The sequence below is a fragment of the Balaenoptera musculus genome, chromosome 4, assembly GCF_009873245.2.
Source record: "Balaenoptera musculus isolate JJ_BM4_2016_0621 chromosome 4, mBalMus1.pri.v3, whole genome shotgun sequence".
In the NCBI taxonomy this organism is placed as follows: domain Eukaryota; kingdom Metazoa; phylum Chordata; class Mammalia; order Artiodactyla; family Balaenopteridae; genus Balaenoptera; species Balaenoptera musculus.
In genome coordinates, this window is record NC_045788.1 from 2,818,788 (window position 1) to 2,841,114 (window position 22,327).

Here is a 22,327-nt window from a genome sequence, read left to right on the forward strand (position 1 = left end):
AAGACATGTTTATAGGAGGAGCCCCGAGATGAACATTAAAAGGTCTTGTAAACTTATGTGTATCACACAGCCCACCTCTGCTTCACTTTCCCTGAGTTGAAAGTAACAAGTCACCTCCAGCTAATTAATGCATGTGATGTTGTTTGGAACAGAACGTTATGGAAAATGCAGGTTATAACCCATGGTATTTTTCTTGTCTTTTTCTCTATAGGAGATGTCAGTGAAAAAAAGGGTCCAGAATGATTACTAACCCATGACTCCCAACAGTATGACAGGTATCTGTTTTATTTTCTTTACTTTGTGTGTTTCCATTTTTGTTCCACCCGAAGAGAAATATAGGCTTCCTAAAAGACCAACCTAAGAGTCTTAGCAACAGTTATTTCCCAGCCAGTGAGTGTTATTAAATGCAAATATATCCATACTCTGGTTTCTTTTCAGCTCGTATAAATCTTTCGCCTTTTACTGAAGATTTCTGTGGAGAGGGGGGGAAAATTGCAAATATATCCTGTGACTACATCCCAACAAATGTGCTTCCAGCTTTTTCGGAAGCTATGAGATGCACCATCACCAGAAACATGATGGGAGGAAATGATAATTCACAGTGAAATCCTAGTTTTCAGCCTTCCCAAGGTTACCCTCTCACACCCAATACTTTCACCTGCCACATTCACTCAGATCAGTATAAGAAATGGCTCTATGTACTCAGTGACCACTGAGTTCAGGCATCTTCCTGAGGGAATATTCAGCAGCAGAATCAGAATGGAATATGATGAGAGCACGTAAGCTGACGTGAGCTAGAAAGCAAGGGACGGAGGGGAGACAGAACGCCCCCTGAGGAACAGAAGGTTGCAATAGCACGGATTCTCTGTTCAACGCACAGAGCTGGGGTTACAAACTCACAGGCCCCAGGGGCCAGATAGATAACGCCCGTGCCCAAAACAGCTGGCTGTCAGGAAAAACAAACCAAACAGGAGAACCAGGCAACAAGCAGGGAGGGAACCCAGTGTGTCCAGAGATTTCAAATTTTCAAGAGAAGCTGGAAGCCAGATTTGGAATGAAATATCCCCATTTCTGTTTGGTTTTTTTTTTTTTTTTTTGGTTTTTTTTGGCCGCGCTGCACGGCATGCGGGATCTTAGTTCCCTGACTAGGGATCGACCCCGTGCCCCCTGCAGTGGAAGCACGGAGTCCTAACCACTGGACTGCCATATTTTGGAATTCCCCAAAATATCCCCATTTCTAAATGCAAGCAATTAACATATAAAAATATCAAGGATTCATGGGCCGGTCAAAATACGTCTTCTGACTAGAATCAACCGTGAGCTCTCAGTTTATAACCACACCTTCCAGCCCAACCCCAAGCCTAGGACTGTTGTTCGGTTACCATGGCAGCAGGGCAGGTACCCATAGACCTCAGCCTTCTGCAAGTTTACAAGCCTTACGTAATGGCCATAACCTTACATCTCCCAGAATCACTGCCCTGTCTCTCTACCCATCGATACTCGAGTTCCTGGTGCAGCAAAAAGACAGAGCACCTGAACATACTGGAACATACTGGAATGATTCACACCTGTAGGATAGCCTCGGAATCCCATCTCATCTTCCCATCTTATTTCTCAGTAACAGGCACCAAAATACACCCTCCCCCATTTCTGTGTCACTGCCAGCTTGACCATTGTAGCCTGGAAAGCCATGGACGATACGTAAACGAATAGGCGTGGCTGCATCTCAATAAAACTTTATTTACAAAACAGGCAGCAGGCCAGCTTTGGCCCGAGGACTGTAGTTTGCTGACTCTTATTCTAGGAGTCAGGATAGTCTTATTGTTGAGCAGAATCCCCAGGCCGAATCAGCTCATCTCCAGGACAGAGCTAGAAATCCAGGCTCACGCTAAGATGGTTCTGGATTAAGCCAGCTTTCAGCCCATCTGCGGATGCGGGACGCTTTCCCTGCGGGCTGGGCTGGAACCAGCTGCCCCCCCACCCACCCACCCCCACCCCCGTGGAGGACGCTTTAGCCTCCCAGCATTTGCTTTATAGCAAAGAAACTAACAGCAATTCTATTTTCAAAAGAAATCTACTCCACACACGCATATGCTCCGTCTATGTTAATGGGCTCAGCTGAGAAAATCATTGCTTTAGACTCCCTTGTTTGTGGATGAAATAAAACAGTGTCCTTTTCCCTCTGTCTTTTCCTGTGGTCTCAAGCTGCATGTTTATTTTAAGAAACCTAAAAGGAGACCATAATAAAGCTGTAAGTCATCAGAACTAAGTGCTTGCTTTAAAAGCATAACTTAAAGGGCAAATATGCATATTTTCTTTTTGAAACACATAATATGCAAATATGCATATTTTCTTTTTGAAACACATAATGGGTACTATTACTGTTATGCAATACAGGAAATCAATTAACCTTTTTGAAAAGAAAACCAATTTTTAAATGAACAGGAGTAAGAATATTGAATGTGTTTTGCCAAAACCGAGCAGACAAGCATTTTCAGATTAAAAAAAACACCTTCAGCCACTTATGAAATTTCTGTATTTTGCATTAACTCAAATGGAGAATGGTTTATTTTCTGGGGCTATTTAATGTCCACTGCAGTGGAGTCAAGTCCTGCTAAAATGTTCTCGTTGCTCTACCTTAACCTAATTTGACATTAGGATTGTATGAAATCACTCACCGAAAATACTGATTCTTAGAGGAAGGGAAGGAAGTGCCTTGATACCATATTTTATTGGTCTGGGATTAAGCACGGCTTCCTAGGGAATCTTTGGGGGACTCTGCTAACATTTATGTCATTATAATGAGCTCCACTTTGCATAAAATCATGATTCGCCGCATAGGGGAGTTTGTTCTAAGATATGAATACCTAAAATTTTAAATACCAAGTGAGAGGCTTTTAGCCTTGACTGAAAAGGGAACTAAGAACCCGGACCCCTCTAAAGGTGCCTGAAGAGGCAGAAACAGGGCTCTATTACATTGGCCCTGACCTGGTTCTAGGGAGTTAGGATGTGACATAAAGTCACCCCTGTGATGAACCTGCCATGTGAATAACAGTAGACCTCACTCAGCAGTGTGACCTGCGCCTCTTCTTTGTGACCTGCTTGTTCATCTAACTTCCCGGCTGCGACCTTTGCCTTCTCCTTTTTCTCGCTCAAGGCATTATATTCAGTGTGTCCCAGGGGCCAGGGGAGGAGTGTCTTCAGGATGGGAAGGACCGGAGCGTTCCGTAGGTGTCCCAGTGTTTTCACTGTGTGATCCTCAGGTTGTTTGCGTGCTTGTTTTGTGTGTGTGTGTGTTTGTTTCTTCATTTTTTTAAATGGCGGTATAGTTCCTTTACAATGTTGTGTTAGTTTCTGCTGTACAACGAAGCAAATCAACTGTACGTATACATATATCCCCTCCCTCTTGGCTCTTCCTCCCCTCCGCTCCCCCCAGCCCACCCATCTAGGTCACCACAGAGCACCAAGCTGATCTCCCTGTGCTCTACAGCAGGTTCCCACTAGCTATCTGTTTTACACATGGTAGTGTACATATGTCAATCCTAACCTCCCAATTCATCCCACCACCCCCGGTGCTCCCTGTGTCCACACGTCCATTTTCTACATCTGCGTCTCTATTCCTGCCCTGCAAATTGGTTCATCTGTACCATTTTTCTAGTTTCCACATATATGCGTTAATACGGTATTTGTTTTTCTCTTTCTGACTTACTTCACCCTGTATGACAGGCTCTAGGTCCATCCACGTCTCTACAAATGACCCATTTTCATTTCTTTTTTCAAAAAGGAAAAAAAGCAGATTTGTCGTTGGTGGTAGGAGGTCATGACGGGGAGGGTTCTTTACCCTTCCCAACATCTTGTATAGGTGGGAGGTTGGAGGCCACAGAAAAGGCAGTAAATGGGGGTGCATGCCCCACTCTGAACAATATAGAAGAATCTGATTTAGATGCTTTGTATCAAAGCCCCTTATCCTGATTTGTTAAGCATGATGAAATTTACATTTCTCGCTAGCCTGAGGTTGAAATTGTTTTGCATGTTGATTGGCCACTTGTATTTTTTTTCTTCACCTGTAACTTACTTGCTTGTTCATATATAGTGTCCAGTTGCCCTTTGTGGGTTTTATATTTTTCTCATTATTTGTAGAAGCAGTTTATTAAGTATTCAATATAATAACAAAGCAAGCCACCTAATGTCTCTAGAGGTTGACTTCCTTGTCAGTTAAAGGAGAAAGTGAGAAATTCTCCCTCCACTCTGAAGATTAGGTCGCACCTCAGATTTGAACATTTGTAAATCACATTTTCATAAAGTCGGGCATGGGTACATTGAAGGTTGGGTGTAGAGAAAAAGGGCACCCTGGAGAAAGGTTTTTTGTGTGCTTTGGGACTCTCCTAATGTATAGGTTTTTCAGAGTCAAACAAATCATCTAAGTTGGGGAAGCTCAGCGTTTTATTGTAGAGCCCATGTCATTTCCAAAGGTGGCCCTCCTAGTGTTCCTGAGGCTTTTCGACCCCTCCTTATGACCACTTCCTTCCTTCCTTCAGAGATAGAACCACAGCTGTGCTCTTGTTCCACAACCTATGGAGAATATCTCTTCACGAGGCCAGAGGTTGCTCACAGCCAGATAATGACGCCACTCAAAGATAATGAATGTTAACGGCTTGCATGCTGTTAACATTTCCCATCAATAAATGCTCTTCTAACATGGGATTCTGTTCACAGCTACTTAGTGACCCATCAAACCCGTGTTAGGCTTTTAATATACTATTATCATAAATAATGTTATAATGAACCACAGTGTACATGATGTGACACCTCTCTGATTATTTCCTCAGGATAAATTCTATGAAGTAAAAAAAAAAAAAATGCTGGGTCAAAGGGACTGAACCTCTTTCAAAACCTTTTCTGTTGCCAAATCGTAACCAGGTTACTGGACCAATCAGCACTGCAGTGTCCATTTAATCACATATCCTCTAACTTTGGAGTTTTGTGGTAGTTTAATTTTGAGAAAGGCAATTAGTTAGGCAAAGTTTTATCACAGTTTTTATCAAAGTTTTTCAAAACTTTACATTTTTCTTATTGATAATAGATTTGACTACATACACACACATACACAGTTGGCAACTTAAATGTCTTCTTTGTAACTTACCTGTGCAATGAACTTTTCTAGTGTACTATTAGTCTTTTTCTTATGATTCATATAGTGAGGATTTAATTCACTGTCTATCATAAATGTTACAAACTTTTTCCCATTTTAGTATACGTCTCTCCTTTTTGTTTATAGCAATATTTGACCTTTTTAAAAATTTTTCTTCTCTTGAAGTAATTCCATACTAACAGGAAGGTTGCAAGATGAGTTCAAAGAATATCCAAAGTCCTCAAATGTTGACCTTTTATCACGTTTGCTTAATTCTTTCCCCTCTCTCTTTCTATCTCTACGTATATAATTTTTATTTGGTACCATTTACAGATAAGCTTGTGAACATGATGCTATGGCATTCTTGGCATACAGAAATGTTTAGTTTAGATATAGTGAGCTCTCTGGAGATGTCATTTTAGGATTCCTGTCTTTGTTTTCCAGCTGAGAACGGGGCTCAGCGGGTCCTTGGGATGAGTTAACACTTCTGTGCCAACACGTAGTTCTTTTCACTTAGACACAGGAACGACTGCTTAAGAGGGAAGGTTGTCTCAACAAACACCCTTTCTGCACCAACGACAGACACCCCCATGGTACCCTTGCCCTAGCCTGGGGGGGCAGGGAGGGGCAACACGACAGTGCTGGTTGGTTCCTTCCCTCCTGCCAAAGTCAGGACAGCCACGCCCAGGTCTGTGTACTGGTCACCCGGCAAGGGACGTAACTCAGAAGCCAGATGTGGCTCTGCTCCCTTTCCCCACGTTGCTCCAGAAACCAGGAGCTTGGATCGTTGATTTATATACTCCTGGCATAATTACTCTGAAAAGGCATCTGGAGGCTTATTTCACTTTTTTCCGAATTCCTGTTTCCCCAGTTGTGGCCAAAAATAAAATGTGGCCTTGGATGCCATAGAGCCAGCTATGCACATTACAGTGTGGCCACACATAGTTAACGGAGAAAGAAAAATACCGACTTGCCCAAAGAGCTAGCTCTACTGTTGGTGGAGCCAATCACAGAAGGGAACTTGGCTTTTATATTTCTTGGATAGCTAACCACCTGAAGCAATGGGGGCCTCTTTGCTCCCTCCTCTGCATGGTGCCACTTCTCAAAGTAACCAAAATCTCACTGCAAGTCAGCTAGAAAGGAAAGGCCAGGCTTCCCCCAAATGCCTTGAGGGTGAGAGGAAGGTGTCTGCAGACAAATCGCACAGAGGACCTTTAAATTCCTCCCTAGATGTCCCTCCCCATCACTCCTGAGGTACCTGCAGAAACCCCAGGTCCCCTCCTGGCTCTGGGGGCTGCAGACCCCGCCCACTCCCGCTCCCTCCTCCCACCCCATCTCCACCTGCTCATTCCCCTTGGAGGCGGTGGCCCGTTGCTCCACCTGTCCCGTCTGCATCCCCCTGTAAGGCTCTGCTCAGCAAAATAAACAGATCTTCCTTTCCAAGGAACTCACCTTAGAAAGCAAAGGAAAGGAGAACCATAATTGCTTATCATTGTACATTTTCCCCCATCGCACACAAATTAGAAGAGTGAAAGTCCCTGAACGGGGTCCGGTCTGGGGAAGAGAGGAGACCAGCATCTCAGTTCAAGATTTCCTCCAGTGTCCACCATACAGGGGAAAATCAAGAAAACCACACACACCCAAAAAAAGGGAATTTCTGTGCAGCTAACACATCACCCTTTTCTTTAACGCGAAAGCAAATACGGAAGGAACAGTGATACTTTCTACAATACGAATGGGTAAAGGATGCCAGACCTTTATGATGCATCTAGATGATGCAACATCATCTACCTAAGGAAGAGCTGGCCTTCTGGACTCTGTCTCTGTCCCTCTCCCATCCCTCACCTCGTTGACCTCCTGAACTTCTCCTGGGAGAGAAACTTCCTACTGAAAAACATGGGGCTTTCGGAAAAAGACCAAATTCATGATATCTCACCAAATTCAGCCAGATTCGTGAAAATCTTCCCTCAAAACTCCTGGGGACGCGAAGACATTTGCTTCCAGACCAACTTCACTTTCCAAATTTGAGCTGCAGACAGGGGGTCAGGAAGGTGACATGTCAAAAAAAAAAAACAGCAGGGCTTTTGGGACTTCCCTGGTGGCGCAGTGGTTAAGAATCCGCCTGCCAATGCAGGGGACACGGGTTCGAGCCCTGGTCCGGAAAGATCCCACATGCCACGGAGCAACTAAGCTCGTGCGCCACAACTACTGAGCCTGCGCTCTAGAGCCCGCAAGTCACAGCCACTGAGCCCGCGTGCCACAACTACTGAAGCCCGCGTGCCTAGGGCCCGTGCTGTGCAACAAGAGAAGCCACCGCAATGAGAAGCCCGCAAACCACAACGAAGTGTAGCCCCGCTCGCCACAACTACAGAAAGCCCGAGCACAGCAACGAAGACCCAACGCAGCCGTAAATTAATTAATTAACTAATTAATTTTTTTTAAAGTTTGAAAAGAAAAACAGGGCTTTATAGAGTGAAAGGTGGGAACACGAGAGTGAAGAAAAAAAATTGTCATACAGAGTGAAGTAAATCCGAAAGAGAAAAACAAATATCGTATATTAACGCATATATGTGGAATCTGGAAAAATGGTACAGATGAACCGGTTTGCAGGGCAGAAATAGAGACACGGATGTAGAGAACAAACGTATGGACACCAAGGGGGGAAAGCGGGGCTGGGGGGATGAATGGGGAGATTGGGATTGACGTGTATACACTAATATGTATAAAATAGAGAACTAATAAGAACCTGCTGTATAAAATAAAGAAAGAAAAGAAATGTATTTCCTTATCAACAACCCCTGTATCCCCCCAGAAGCCACCCTTTACAATATTTGGCCTCTCCTGGACCCCTACCGGGGGCCCCACTCCCTGCCCCGCCCCACCCCCATTGTCACCATCATCACTACTGTCACCACCACCACCATCACCCCTCAGTATCCACCATCTCCACTCTTTCGAGCCCCCTGTAACCAAGAATTGCCCGCACCTCTCTATTCGGCTTCTGCTGACAGTCACAAATATCAACCCTAACCTGACAGGTTCTGTTATGTCAGGACAGATCTTCCTCTCTGTTCACCCAAGGCCCTTCAAAAGAACTGAAAGTCATTTTTCCCAACAGGAATTTAGTCCCCGATGAACACGTGATGTTATTTCGTTTGCAATGAGCCAAGAGGTACTTCTCTGGGCCACCTCCACTGGTCCCCACCCCGCAACTGACAGCCCCGGGCTCGTGTTTTACCTCCCTTGGCTTTTCTTTTATGTCTTGGCCATCGTGACATTCTCGCTCTGGAATTTTCTGTGCTGTAGAAGGGAAACTAGTGTGGACGTCCAGCTCCCCAGCCTGTAGGATGCAGGTGCATCCTGTCATGGTGCTGCTGCTGAGCTGAGAGTCGTTTTCTCCAACCCTCACACTTCACACATCAGGAGGCAAAGGTGAGCATGGTGAAGTGACCTGCCCATGGTCACCAAGGCAGACAGTTGAGTGTTTGGACACTGTTCCCAAAGCATGGGAAACTGTGGGTTAACTGACTTTAAATAGTGATCAGGTCTCATTTTCTTTTTCTTTTTTTTTCTTTTCAATTTTATTTCTATTACATTCCCATCACCATTGCTTTCTCTTTTTGGGGGGGCCGTGCCACGTGGCATGTGGGATCTTAGTTCCCCGAAGAGGGATGGAACCCGAGTCCCCTGCAGTGGAAGCACAGAGTCTTAACCATTTGACCACCAGGGAAGTCCCACCATTGCTTTCTAAGTATCTCTTTAAAATGCTGCTATACAGAGTCACTTTAAAAGACATTTTTCTCACCATACAACCTTCCAGAGGTCCAATCTTACAGAACTTTTGATTGCCCACCATTTTCTTTTTGGTATTAAAGATGACATGGGAGGAACAAAAAATAAGCTAACAGTGGGGTTTACATTACATTACTGAGGACTCATGTTCTTAACTGAAGCTCTTAGTCTATTTTGCTAAGCAGTGCGTATATAACAAATCTCCAAGGAAGCTGGATTCAGCAGGCTTCCCTCAGTCTCCAACGAAGCTGGATTCAGCAGGCTTCCTTTTTTGGGGAGGACCTACCCTTGTTCTGCTCCGATTTGCCTGCACATTCCAATCACCCTGGGAGCTTTGTAAAATCCCAGGGCCCATGGCACCCCAGACCAGCTAACCCAGAATCTCTAGGTGTGGACCCAAGATTCAGTATTCTTTTAAAACTGTCCAGGTGCTTCTGAAGCGTAAGCCAGTCTGAGAACCACCATCCGGACACAGTGGTTCTCAGCCCAGGCTGCCCGTCTAGGTCCCCTCGGGAGCTATTTCAGAATACCAGTGCCTGCGCCCCACCAGAGAGACTCCAGCTGAGCTGGTCTAGAGTGGAGCCTCTGGCGTCTTTGTTTTTTTTAACTCCTCAAGTGATTCTAATGTGCATCCGAGTGTTGAGAAAAGAGCAGCTGTTCTCAAACTGGGTGGTGGGGTATCAGAATCACTGAAAATTTTGGTTACAAAAAAAGGCAAAACCAGCTCTATTCTACAGTATTACCGAATGACAAGGACCTGGGCTTCTGGGTTCCTTACTAGCTCTCCAGGTGACTCTGATACACACAGAAGCTTAAAAACCACTGATCTAGTGGTGTTTTGTTTTGTTTTGTTTTGTTTCATATTGGATGTGTTTAAGCAAATGTTTGTTTTCTAACATTCGTTCTAACATTTATAACATTCTGGCATTTCCTCTGAGTACCTACAGAAGACATCTAAAATATCACCCGTTAATCTAGGGTGAACCAGGACAAACTGAGAGGTAATTCATGATGCTTTGCTCTGGTGGATTACCTGGCGTGCCTTGCCACTTTCACCCAGGAATGACAAGCCCACAGCGCCTGCAATCCACATCTGGCTGGTGGACTGCGGCATCTCATTTACCTCAAAGGCCCATCAGGGTAGGAGCCCCTCCAAATCACATGATCATAAAGTCCTTCAGGGATGCGCTCCACCGGCAGCATTGTTCACTGCAGGAATGCAGCTGCCATGAGGAAACTTATTTCTCTGTCCTGCAAATTCTTGCAAATGATCGAGTTAGACACTGAACTCAGAAGGCCACCCCATGCTTCTTTAGTGAGTAGTCTGAGCTGTATGGAGCTTTTGGTTATGGGAGGAGTTCCCCCCCCCAACCCCCCAGAGGGTTTTTTTAACATATAAATTAAATGACTACCATTTTAAGCCTCAAGAGAATGTAGCTGTCTGGGGAACAGCCCCGTGGTGTTATGGTTCTCAGCCTGGACTGCACGTTTGATTCACTCAGGGAGCTTTTAAAACTCCCGGCGCTGAAAATGCTGAACTTTTCTCAAAGGATGTGGTGAGGATGGAGGACGGATGTAAATCCTCTAACACAGGGTAGGACCCACTGAGACTCAGCCTGGAAGAGCCAGCCTCAGGCAGTACCTGGCACACGTAGGCACTTGACATTAGTGACTGTCAATTTAATGGTGAGAAATGGCCCATAGAATTACTGCGCTACAATGGAAGAAAACAGATGTAAGTGAATGTTTGTAGGTTTTCAAAGGTCTGTTGTGCAGGTAAGCTTACATTTTCCCTGCTTTGCTTCGCTCACTCCCATAATTCCTGCCTTCTCTTTAGGGTCCCATTCAAATTCCACCTCCTATTTAGGATTTCTTTTTTTTTTTTTTTTTTTATTTATTTTATTTATGGCTGTGTTGGGTCTTCGTTTCTGTGCGAGGGCTTTCTCCAGTTGTGGCAAGCGGGGGCCACTCTTCATCGCGGTGCGCGGGCCTCTCGCTATCGCGGCCTCTCTTGTTGCGGAGCACAGGCTCCAGACGCGCAGGCTCAGCAATTGTGGCTCACGGGCCCAGCCGCTCCGCGGCATGTGGGATCTTCCCAGACCAGGGCTCGAACCCGTGTCCCCTGCATTAGCAGGCGGATTCTCAACCACTGCGCCACCAGGGAAGCCCTAGGATTTCTTAAAAGAACTTTCTGTACCACCTAAGGCCTTTTCTTTTTCTAAAAAGTGAGAGCCAAGAAATACCTTTGTTATTCTTTATTATTATTATTATTTTTTTAAAGGAGGTATTTTTTAAATTTATTTATTTTTATTATTTATTTTTGGCTGTGTTGGGTCTTCGTTGCTGCACGCGGGCTTTCTCTAGTTGCAGCGAGTGGGGGCTACTCTTCGTTGCTGTATGCGGGCTTCTCATTGCAGTAGCTTCTCTTGTTGTGGAGCACGGGCTCTAGGTGTGCGGGCTTCACTAGTTGCAGCATGTGGGCTCAGTAGTTGTGGCTCGTGGGCTTCAGTAGTTGTGGCACATGGGCTCAGTAGTTGTGGCCCACGGGCTCTAGGGCACAAGCTCGCTAGCTGTGGTGCACGGACTTAGTTGCTCCATGGCATGTGGGATCTTCCTGGACCAGGGCTCAAACCCGTGTCCCCTGCATTGGCAGGCGGATTCTTAACCACTGCACCACCAGGGAAGTCCTATTCTTTATTATTTTATGGAAAGATATTTTTAATGAAGGAGTCATCTAAACATAACATTTGAAGCAAACAATTTATACAAAAGGAAGTAGATAATTTTTTAATACAATCTCTTCCTTTCTGCAGTGCCTAATAAAATAAGCATCTTAAAACACTGGCTGGCATTATTAATACTTCATCTTCCATGGGCCTAAGTTCCTATACCAGCCGAGGCAAAGGGGCCATAGCACACAGCATCTTTCTAGATGCCCACACTCCCCAGGAGGAAGGATGGAGCAGGATGTAATCACAGGAGGGGGAGGTGATAGCAGAAAATGGGAGGGGGACCCACATCCCCCTGCAGCTGCCAATAAAAAGGAGTTTAAAAAAAAAAGCACTGGTTTCCCATCCTTCGATCCCATTCTACCTGTACAGTGTCAAATCGTGATTCCCATTTTTCTGCCAGGACCCTCTTGTTAACCCTTAACCTCCCACCTCCCTTAAACCCTGTGCTTTTAAACATTTTACCTGCCAAATTGCATTTTTCGGGTAATAGAATTCATTGCCTATTTCTAGTCATCAAAACATATATAATCTGATATTTTCAATGTGCAGGATGAAATGACCAATGTTCCCATACGCCACAGATATATAGAAAAAATGTGTTTATTTTTCAAACACCAGAAGGCATAAGATTTTTCATGAAAGTAGCACAGGCTGCCTCCTATGGTTGTATAATTTCCCTTGGGACTTTTCAAAGTTTTTAAATTGTTCCTAGTTCGCCCAATACTACTTTTATGAACCTCAAGTTAAGGGCCATTTGAATGAGAAAACTCTGAATATTCTGTACTCCAATTTTCTCAACTCTAAATAGGAATTATGCTCCTATATTACTCAGCTAAATAAAACTGTAAATGAAGCCATCAGAATACCAATTACTGCTGGCACTCCCTTTAATCAAAAAAGCCTTTCAGTATTATTATAAAATCATTCTTCAAAGATTACGTCTACGTAAATGAATATAAAATAGCCTACCCATACTCAGTAATGCCTAATGAAAATATTCATGAGCATTTCAATCCTGTGCTCCAAATTGGATCAAGAAATCATTGGCATAAATCAGAACATTCGTAAATTCTTTGAGTTTTTTCCAACAGAAAATTCTAATTAAATTTAACCTTAGAGCATCTAAGAGATTGGATTCTAGGCATATAAAGGTAACTGAGAAGTAGTCCTTACCTTGGAGGGGCTCGCGGTATCAAGAGATCAGTGTCTGAACACGCCAATACACATTTTTCGACATCGAAAAAGACTTATAGAGGTTTAGAATTAGGAGAACTCTCAGAGACCGTCTGACCCAACACCCTGAAATCACAGGTGGAGAAACTAAGCCCCTGAACTTAAAAGAATGTGCTTCTGGCCACACAGATGGTTTGATGGTTCTCATAGACGATTCCTCTCACTCCTTCAAGCTTCCAGTTGACTTGTTGCGTTTGTAAAGGATTGAATGATATCACAGATAAGAAAGCTATTTGCAATCCTCAAAGGCCTATTAGTAAAACGGTGCTCTCGGCTTTAGCAAGATGAACCCTAAAATCTCAGTGAGTTCATACAACAGAATTTTACATCTGACTCATGTTAAATCCAAAGCCACGTGTTCTTGCTTGGTGGGTAATGTTCCTGTGGTCCTTTGGGAACCCAGGTTCCTTCCTTCTTCCATCCCCACTCACCTCTAGGACTTCAGAATTCTCTCCATTCAACAGGAGAAGGGAGGAAAGAAAATGAAAAGATGCATGGAGATGCTTTATAGGAGGGGCCTGGAGGTGGTGGCCAGTGCTTTCATTCTCAACTGCAAGGGTGGCTGGGAAGTGCAGTCCAGCTGTGTGGCCGAGAAGCAGGGAGACGCAGATTCTGATATGAGTCTGTGTCACAAAGGGCTGTACAAATGCATGAGAATATTCTGGAAGTGAGTGAGGTCAGCAAGGACTTGGTCTTTATATTAAAATCATCTTTGTGTTCAAAAAGTTGTGACAGTCCTCTGCACCCCCTCCTGGTACTGTCAGCCTCTTTAGACAGGGCTACAATGCTCTGTTTTGCCCACCTGTTCTAGTTGCTTCTGGAGTTGGTGTGGTATAGTGAAAAGAACATTGGAGTCATGTGTCCTTGGGGCCAAATCCCCCCTTGGCCACTTATTAACCCTGTGAATTTGAGCAAGTCGCTTAAGCTCTTGGAGTCTTAATTTCCTTATTGTCAAACGGGGGCAGAAAGCATCCTAGCACTGCAGTGAGAATCTAAGTAAATCAGTCAACATTTATGGGGGTGCTCCTGTGTGACAAGTTCTGTGGTCCCCAGGGAAACAGCAGAGGCCAAAAAAAAAATAAAAAATAAAGAAGGCACAGAGTAATATGCATACAGACATTGTCCCTGGCGGGCACTCAATACACCTGAGTTGCTCTGGCCTCCCCTCACCACCCTCCTCTGCACACACTGAAAATTTGATAGGATTTTTTATTTCTTTTTTGGCCCTATGCATCTAAGCCAGGAAGACACGTTTGTCCCTAGAAATTCTAACTAGCATAAATCAGTGACTAACAATGCATCTGAGAGACGAAGAGGTCCCGTGGAGAATGTTTTCCTGTTGTTTGGGACTGAATTGACAGGGTGATGATTCCATGAGGCATGTTTCAGGTACAAGGGCTTAAAGCATAAGGATTTGAGCTACCAAAAAATCCGTGATCAGTTCCAGCAAGAGTAAACAGAAACATGAAAGCAGAGAGCGCACTCCAAGGCTGGTGGCCTTGACATCACAGAGCAGCCTTTACAAATCAGAGAAGGAGGCTCTTTAGAGGTGCTGAGTGGGCCCCTGAGAGCAGCAAGCCCCTCCTGCTCGCTGACAGGTGAGGAAGAGCATGCAAGGTCCCCAAGAGAGGGGAGGTTTCAGTGTCCGCACCCCAGTGACTCGGAGGCCTTGTCTTCTGGCTGAGGTTCTCTCCTGAGACCCCAGAGGAGCCCTCCCCTTTGGTCCTTCTTGATTCCCTGTCTCTTGATTCCCAGCCCTTGTTTTATTGCTTTTGATGAGTTCTCAAAAGGACAGAGGAGCTTTCTATTTGTTTGTTGGAAAACCTTCCCGTCTTTCACTTGCTTCATTCTTTCCATGCAGCTCTGTTTTATTTCTCTTTGTTTGCTTTTATCTTTTTCTTTTAAATGCGGAAAAGGCTGGAGGGGAGAGGGAGCAGGCAAACAATGAGGACAACGTGTCTCCAAACCAGGAAAGTCTATCCATCTCGACTCCAGTTAGCTCTGCACCAGCCTTTGCTAACGCCCCAAACCATATCCACACTGCTGACCCCTTAAAAGGCAGCAGGGGGGCCGAGGGCACAGGCCTCTGGTTACATCCACCTGGGATCCAGTGTGGCTCTACCTCTAAAGCTGTGACCTTGGGCAAGTGGCCTTCCCCTTCTGAATACTCAGTTTCTTCATCTGTGAAATGGGCATGACCATTACCGATCTCGATACTAATGTAAGGGTCAAAAGAAACAACATGCTTAGCACCACGGCTGGAACACTGGGAGCTCAAGTACTAAACAATAAACGCCATCATCACCACCACCACCACCACCTAGATATCTCCAGGTCAAATGCACCACCCCGCCAGGAAAGCTTAAGGGGACAAATGCAGCTATCTTGTCGTCTTGCTCAAGCACATTTGCTAAATCACATAACCAAATGCCATCCAGCTTTCCCCAGCAACCCATCCCACAGTCCAAGAAGTAAAGAGTCATGGGAGTGACTCAGAAATAGGTCTTCCCGTCCCGCTTTCCAGGCCTGATCCTTAAGAAGTGCCCATTCATTTTAAACATCCCTTTAGGATGTCTGTGAAAGGAGACAACACTGAAAATCTATTACTAAAGCTTCTAGAATCTTTTGGCCACTGGCCTGCCTCCATAAGACACCCAATTCTATTGTTCTCTCCTTTCCAGACAAGGATTTCTTACCCAGTCCCTTCCCTTGGAAGAACTCAGGAAATATTGACCAGGCCTGTGATTCGCCTAATCTCTGCTTTGGGGAAGGGCAGTTGTAGCCGGGATGGATTTTCTCTCCTTTCAAACTACAGAGTCCATGGCTTAAGATTCTAAATTTCCAAGATTCAGAATCTGCTGTTTTTCCTGACCCTGTCAAGGATTTGCCATGTGCCACAAATTCGTTGAAGAAAGGCCTTCGATCTCCACATGCGCTGGCCAAGAGGACAAGAATTGAATTGTCTAGAGTATGGGGAGGCTCCTGATGGAACTTGGTGTTAGGAGTCGGTACACTTGTGGGAGGTCAGGCTTGGTTTTGCTCGCGACTCTGTCCAAATGGCCTCCATCAAACCAGGCCCCCTTCTTGGGCTCCCGTTTCCTTTTCTATAAACGAGGTGTTTGAACTGGTGTGAGCCCTCAGGTCCCTTCTCGGCTCCAGCTCGTCTCTGAATTTTACTCTCCAGAGCCCATAAGATGAAGACCCACTGAGCTAGCTACTTTGCCTCTGAAATTCAGCGTGGAATATTGCTACCCATCAATCTACCATATACGTCTCCTAGCTTGGTGCCCATCAGGACAAAGAATCTGGAGAGCGAAGTAAAGTGAAGTCGCCCCAATGTAGGTTTGGCGAGCGAGGAGCACTTCCACTTGACATCGTCACTCCCTTTGCGTACGGAAGGGCAAAATCTTCTGTTTCTGAGCCTTAAAATGAGAAGAAATGACTCTGACGCTCGTCTCCACGGCTAATTATTTTGCTCAGGCTGTGTCTGCTTCGCTTGCTTTAAATAAAAGCCTACGCAGGCTGCCGTCCAAATATGGGTCCACAGCAGTCCAGAGAGGAGACAGCCTGGGACTTACGGTAACAAGGGCCGTTCAAATACCCAGCAAATGGGTCCTATCGTATCAAACCCACAAGTCAATATTAGAAATGAAGAGAAGGTAAATAAGCTCTGTTTGGAGCACAGGAATTTTTTATAGGGTTTCTTCCCTTGCTGGAAAGCAACTGTGATCAATACCAAGTACAAATAATTGCTTGTAATAAAAAAGTATTCCGGGAATTCCCTGGCGGTCCGGTTGTTAGGACTCCGCACTTTCACTGCCGGGGGCGCAGGTTCAGTCCCTAGTCGGGGAACTAAGATCCCACAAGCCGTATGGCACAGCCAAAAAAAAAGTTTAAAAAAAAAAAAGGTATTCGTGACTCTATCCCAATGGAACCACATCACAGATTTGTTTATGTATGTTAGGACTTTAAAAGGTGAGCAATGCTTGGCAAATTTCACCATCTCGCCCATCTACTAAAAATAAGTGCCTGCATTATTAGGGCACTCTCGCTAAAATTTCCCAGATTGGAGCTGAATTTAGATTAAATTCATGAGTCACTTAAACTGCAGCTGTTCCTGCTAGTGTTGGATCTATCAGCCATTCACACCTTCGTGTGTATTAATTCAACCCGTCTGTCCCTCCCTGGAATCAGTCACACTGGCCGTGGGAGGAGGGTAGAAAGGAGGAACCCCAGTGCCTCACTCGGGTCAGAGGAAGAGAATTTTTTTTAAATTTTATTTATTTATTTATTTATTTTTGCTGCGCCGTGTGCGTGGCATGCGGGAGCTTGGCTCCCCGACCAGGGATCGAACCTGCGCCCCCTTGCAGTGGAAGCGCGGAGTCTTAACCGCTGGACCGCTCAGGGAAGTCCAGAGTAAGAGCATCTTGAACCAGAGGCCATGAGAATCTCGCTCACCTCACAGTCTTGCAGGCAGGTTTCTTAACCTCAGCACCCTTGATTTGAGGGTCCGGATAATTCTCGTGGAGGGTTAGCCTGTGCATCGTGAACTGTTTCGCAGCATCCCTGGCCTGTCTGCAGACACTGTCAGCTGTCTCCAGGAAGGCAAGATCCTGGGTGCGGACTGCCAGCTTAGGAGCAGCCCTATAGGTGCTCGTGGTAACTTCAGGCTGTGACTCTTTGTGAGTCGGTATGCGGGTCCACTGAGTGACCCTCGTGTGGAGGTGACATGCCGAATGGGATTTTTCTTCGAGTAGCTTCCTCGCTTTGGAAATTCACTTCCTCATCCCCGCCTTGTCTCATCTTCCAGGCAAATGGACCCCTAGAATTGAGGCAGCTGTAGGCAAGGCAGCCCCAGGAAGTGAGCTGCCCATCCATCTTGGGGAGCAAGTGTGGATCATTTTTGATACCTTCGACTTTGCTTGCCACACTGTCCCAAATAAATCCAACCACGAGAATACGCAAGAGAACACACGCTCTTTGGTCGGAGAGCGCGTTGGTTCCACCATTTTGGTAGCTCGACTCCTTCCGCAGAAGCTGCCATCTGTGGACGCGTACCAGACACACGGGATAATCGCTAACAGCACAATATTTGTTCTTCTTTTGGTTACTATTTGGTCAGAAAATATCTCAGGCCAGACTTTCAGAAAGTTGGAAATGTTTGCGTCTCAAGCATCTCTTGTTCCATGCTCAAAATAAGACAAGCCTGTTCATTTGGACATCATGTGCATCCTACATTTCTAAAGAATTACGCTCTTGGATTCCATTCTTTTTTAAGGAGAGATATGGCTTCCTGAAGCCATGTTTCCTGAGGAGCTAGATGAACCTCTCTCAAAGCAATATGTACGCTGAGACGGTCCACTGTCATGCCCTAGGATTTTCCATTTGCCATCAAGCCAAGCTTGGCCCCCTCTGGAGGAAGATTCCAAGCACAGCACTGCCCTTTAACTAGCTTCGTGACTGTGGGCAAATGTTTTTCTTCTCTGGGCTACCATTGCCTCACCTGCAGAATGTAACCTAGGGAGTATGAGAAGAGCTCCCCGTTTACTGTCTGTAACTTTGGACAATATCTTTAGCTCTCTCAGCCAGCATTTCCTCATCCATGAAACGGGGCTCATAACACCATCTCCTTCACCAGCGTTGTTCTAATGAGTAAATAAAGCAGTGTGTGCACCGTGCCTGGCACCCAGGAGACCTTCTAAAAGGGCTACCTGTCAATATCATAAACTCCAAATGAAATTAACCCGCTGTCACTTCTAAATCATCAGGTGACCTTTTAACCTTTGAGATGGGCAGCTAGGACACAAGTCAGTTCTTCCTTACCTCAGTTGGTTGTTCGTTTTTGTCTTCTTTCTAAGTTTTTTGGCCACTTGGAGGCAGAGCCGGGACTATCATAAACATTAGCCTTTTGAAATAATCAGTGTGGGAATGAGAATCATGCCCTGCACAGCTGTCTTGTGTTTGGTAAATTTACTGGAAGACAAAAGTCTTAATTAGAAAAACAGCCCCTAATGTTTGAGGTACGGAGTGAAAATGTCAGAATTTGAAACAGTGTTGAGATTGAGCGATAAATCCTTGTGGTATACCAAAAAAAAAAAAAAAAAAGTATGTTTTGAATTAAAAGATCATAGGATGAAGAATCAGAAGACCCACCCCAGCACTTCCCTCATCTGGGTGACTTGCAGCAGGAACGTGACCTCTCTGAGCTTTAGTGTCTTTATTTCAAACCTCTAACTCTGTGTTTCAGGCCACAGAATTTAGTTCTTCTGCCTGAGATGGTCACCTAAGTCATTTGGTGTCGGTTTCCCGTAACAGGGAGAGGTGTGGCGTGGTCAGCTAGACCTCCTCAGGTTTGGATCCTGACTCTGTCCCTTACTCACTGTGTGATCTTGAGCTTGTTGCTAAGCCTCTCTGTGCTCCAGTTCCCTCATCTAAAACCTGAGGATAATCTTGCTGCCCCACAGAGTATTGTGAAGATTAAATCTTACATTTAATCTCAGAATGGGTGCCTGACATCTAGTAAGCCTACATTCAATGTTTGCTATTACTTTTATTATTTTGCTGGCTATCTCTAGAGAGGAAATGAAGAAAGGAAATTATAATCGGAAATCTTTGTGTTTGGATTTTTCCATTTCATGAAGCAAAGTTACCAACTAACCATTTAGGAAATAAAGGTATTAAAGGCACGTTCCTGAAATTGGGTCATCTGTAGAGACGTGGATGGATCTAGAGACTCTCATACAGAGTGAAGCAAGTCAGAAAGAGAAAAACAAATATCGTATATTAACGCATATATGTGGAACCTAGAAAAATGGTACAGATGAACCGGTTTGCAGGGCAGAAATAGAGACACAGGTGTAGAGAACAAACGTATGGACACCAAGGGGGGAGAGTGGCGGGGGCGGGGTGGTGGGATGAATTGGGAGATTGGGATTGACATGTATACACTGATATGTATAAAATAGATAACTAATAAGAACCTGTTGTATAAAATAAATAAATAAAATTAAATTTTAAAAAAAGGCACATCCCTTTACTTTCCCTAACCTGAAACCCATCAAATACTACTTTCCCCTCTGATTCCTGGATAGGAAAATCATCTCTCTCTTCAGTGAATATGAAAAATCCCACCAAAGTTTAAACTGGCTAAACCACACGTTTAACAAATCCTGTCTACTTTGTATGGAGACTGTGCCCTAGAACAGAGTGTCTTAGACATCAATGTGCACGTGAATCTCATGAGGGTCTGGTTAAAAAGCAGATTCTGATTCATCAGTTCTGGGGCCAGCATCCCACATTTCTAACAAGTTCCCGGTGACGCTGATTCTCTGGGTCCTCGGACTACGGGAGAGTAATAAGGCCTCTTAGACATTCACAAGCCATTTGAGGATGGAGGGGCCACGGGGCACGCCTGGCCCTCGCTGGGGGGCAGGCAGGTTGGAGACGGGCAGTCCTTCTCCAGATTGAAATGTTTCTTCTGTAAATGAAGGGCATATCTGCCATGATCTTGATCCTAGTTGCTTCTTTGCACAAAGCAATACCTGGAAAAATGGTCGTGAGATTCTATAAAAACCCAGAGGAAGGGACCTCTGTAGGCCTATATGTTACTCTATTTTATTAACACCAGGTGTATATGTTTGTCCAGTTTGTTAAGCCCTGAGTGTAATTCATTGATAGAATTTGTGTTTTGCTGCCAAGTAATAAGACTCCTTTAAAGTGATGTACAAAATTGTTCTGATTACCCAAGTCATATTTTGTCTTTTTATTTGATAAATGGTAAATCTCAAAATTTGTTCTTGATCCACAAATTATGTCCCAGTCCTAGGTTCCAAAGTTAGAAAAGATTCACATTCTTTCCTACTTGTGGAAGGTGTATTTCAAGTTTGGGAATATAAAATGGGGCCGAACTTACAGGCGACCTATGTTTTTTTTCAAAACTGTGGGTTCAGACTGGCAACAAGAATAAACACTAAGATCTGAACTTTCGCACAGGAGAAATCTAATCCTGGCAACAAACATCTGTTCCCTTTACTGTGCATTTGTGGCTCTTTCATATGAATGTTTCTGCAACAGCTGTAGCCTTTTTAATATCCTAAATGGAATCTTTGTGGCCATTAGAGTAATTACCTCCAAGTTTGAGTCATCCGACCTGAGGATTCTCTGATTAAATTCGGTATGAATTATGGAAAAACCAATGACCATTCCCAAGGGAGGATTCCATTGTGTTCACTGCAAAGTCCTTTCCCAGTCTTTGGGGCCTGTGGTCGGTGTTCCAGCACTCAGCTTGTTCCCGTGTGGGTAAATACTTGTGAGATATTGCTCGTGACCCTGGTCACTGCCACGTTTTCATGCGGTGAAACTCCAAGCGGAGTTTCCGCCGGTGGTCTTTGAACGCACGTTGTTTTGTTGCTTGGTTTTTAACTTTGTTTCAAGCTAAACTTTAAAAGAGGTGAATGTGCCTCCCATTTAAAGGTTCTAAACACACACTTGTAAAAATTTTTAATGGTTTTAACTTACCAAGAGATGATCCTTGTAGTTTCTAGTTTCAGAATACTTATTTGAGATGTCTCTGGCTATGTTGATTGTTTTTCATGGAGATAGTGATTGCCGAGTGGAATAGGCAGGAAAACTGGAGAAGTGAGACCAGCCAGGTAAGGAAGAGATTTGTTTCTGTCTTAGCAGTTCCCAGATCTCACTCACTTAATGGACTGAGGATCACTGCCAGGGAAACAAGAGAAAACCGCTGTGATAGCAAACTTAAATTCGCCTGCATGCAAGGGCAGAGAAGGCCAGGCTCAACAAAAGGGCAAATTAATAGGCAAGTGCTCAGGAAAAGAAAACCAAAACCACACAGCGATGGAAAGCAGCCTATCTGAACAAAGAGGCTAATTTTGCAAGACTTTGCCTACAAGACGATATTTCTGAGGACGCGTTTCAGGTAAACAGACAAAGGCTGAACAAGGGCCTCAGCAATCTTGTTTATACAGTTTCAGGAGTAAAGCAGCTGATGAGTAAGCCTTGACTGGGATGTTTGAGCACATTACCCCCACCTCAGTATTTCTTTCTTTCATTCATTCATTCATTCATTCATTCATTCCGTACGTACATCAATGCAGTGTTAATAAAAGCTTTTCTCTCTAAATTTTCAAATAAAATGTCATTATTTGTTTCTCAAACCCCAGCGCCCAGTTTCTTTAGAGACCTCTGCTCCAGATCTTGAAATAGCCACAGACACGTAGCACTCGGAAAGGGGAGGAAATGAAGAGAAGTTTGGGGGAAAGAGTGGAGGGGCCATAGGAAAGGACACTTAGCTGGGCCACAGGGAAACAGAACAAGCACAAAGGGGAGAAGGGTGCTCCCGCTGGGCTGTGGAGGAGAGGGATGGAGATGGGGAGAGCTGCCCGTTCAGTTCAGTTTCAGTACAGGCAGTGAGCATTCC

At 44.7% G+C, this 22,327-nt stretch overlaps 1 protein-coding gene and 1 non-coding gene across 21 annotated transcripts in view; both read left to right on the forward strand.

The window, feature by feature from the left end:
- The window catches only part of THRB (thyroid hormone receptor beta), a 387,045-nt gene that overhangs the window by 279,493 nt on the left and 85,225 nt on the right, over positions 1-22,327 (forward strand). For all 20 annotated transcript variants that reach the window (XM_036849746.1, XM_036849752.1, XM_036849747.1 and 17 more), the window contains one exon: positions 212-275. In XM_036849746.1, coding sequence (XP_036705641.1) covers positions 254-275 — 22 coding nt within the window. In that variant the 5' untranslated portion in view covers positions 212-253. The remainder of the gene's footprint in view (positions 1-211; positions 276-22,327) is intronic.
- Positions 419-530, forward strand: LOC118895077. Its single transcript, XR_005019850.1, has one exon. It is a non-coding gene; the product is annotated as a U5 spliceosomal RNA (small nuclear RNA).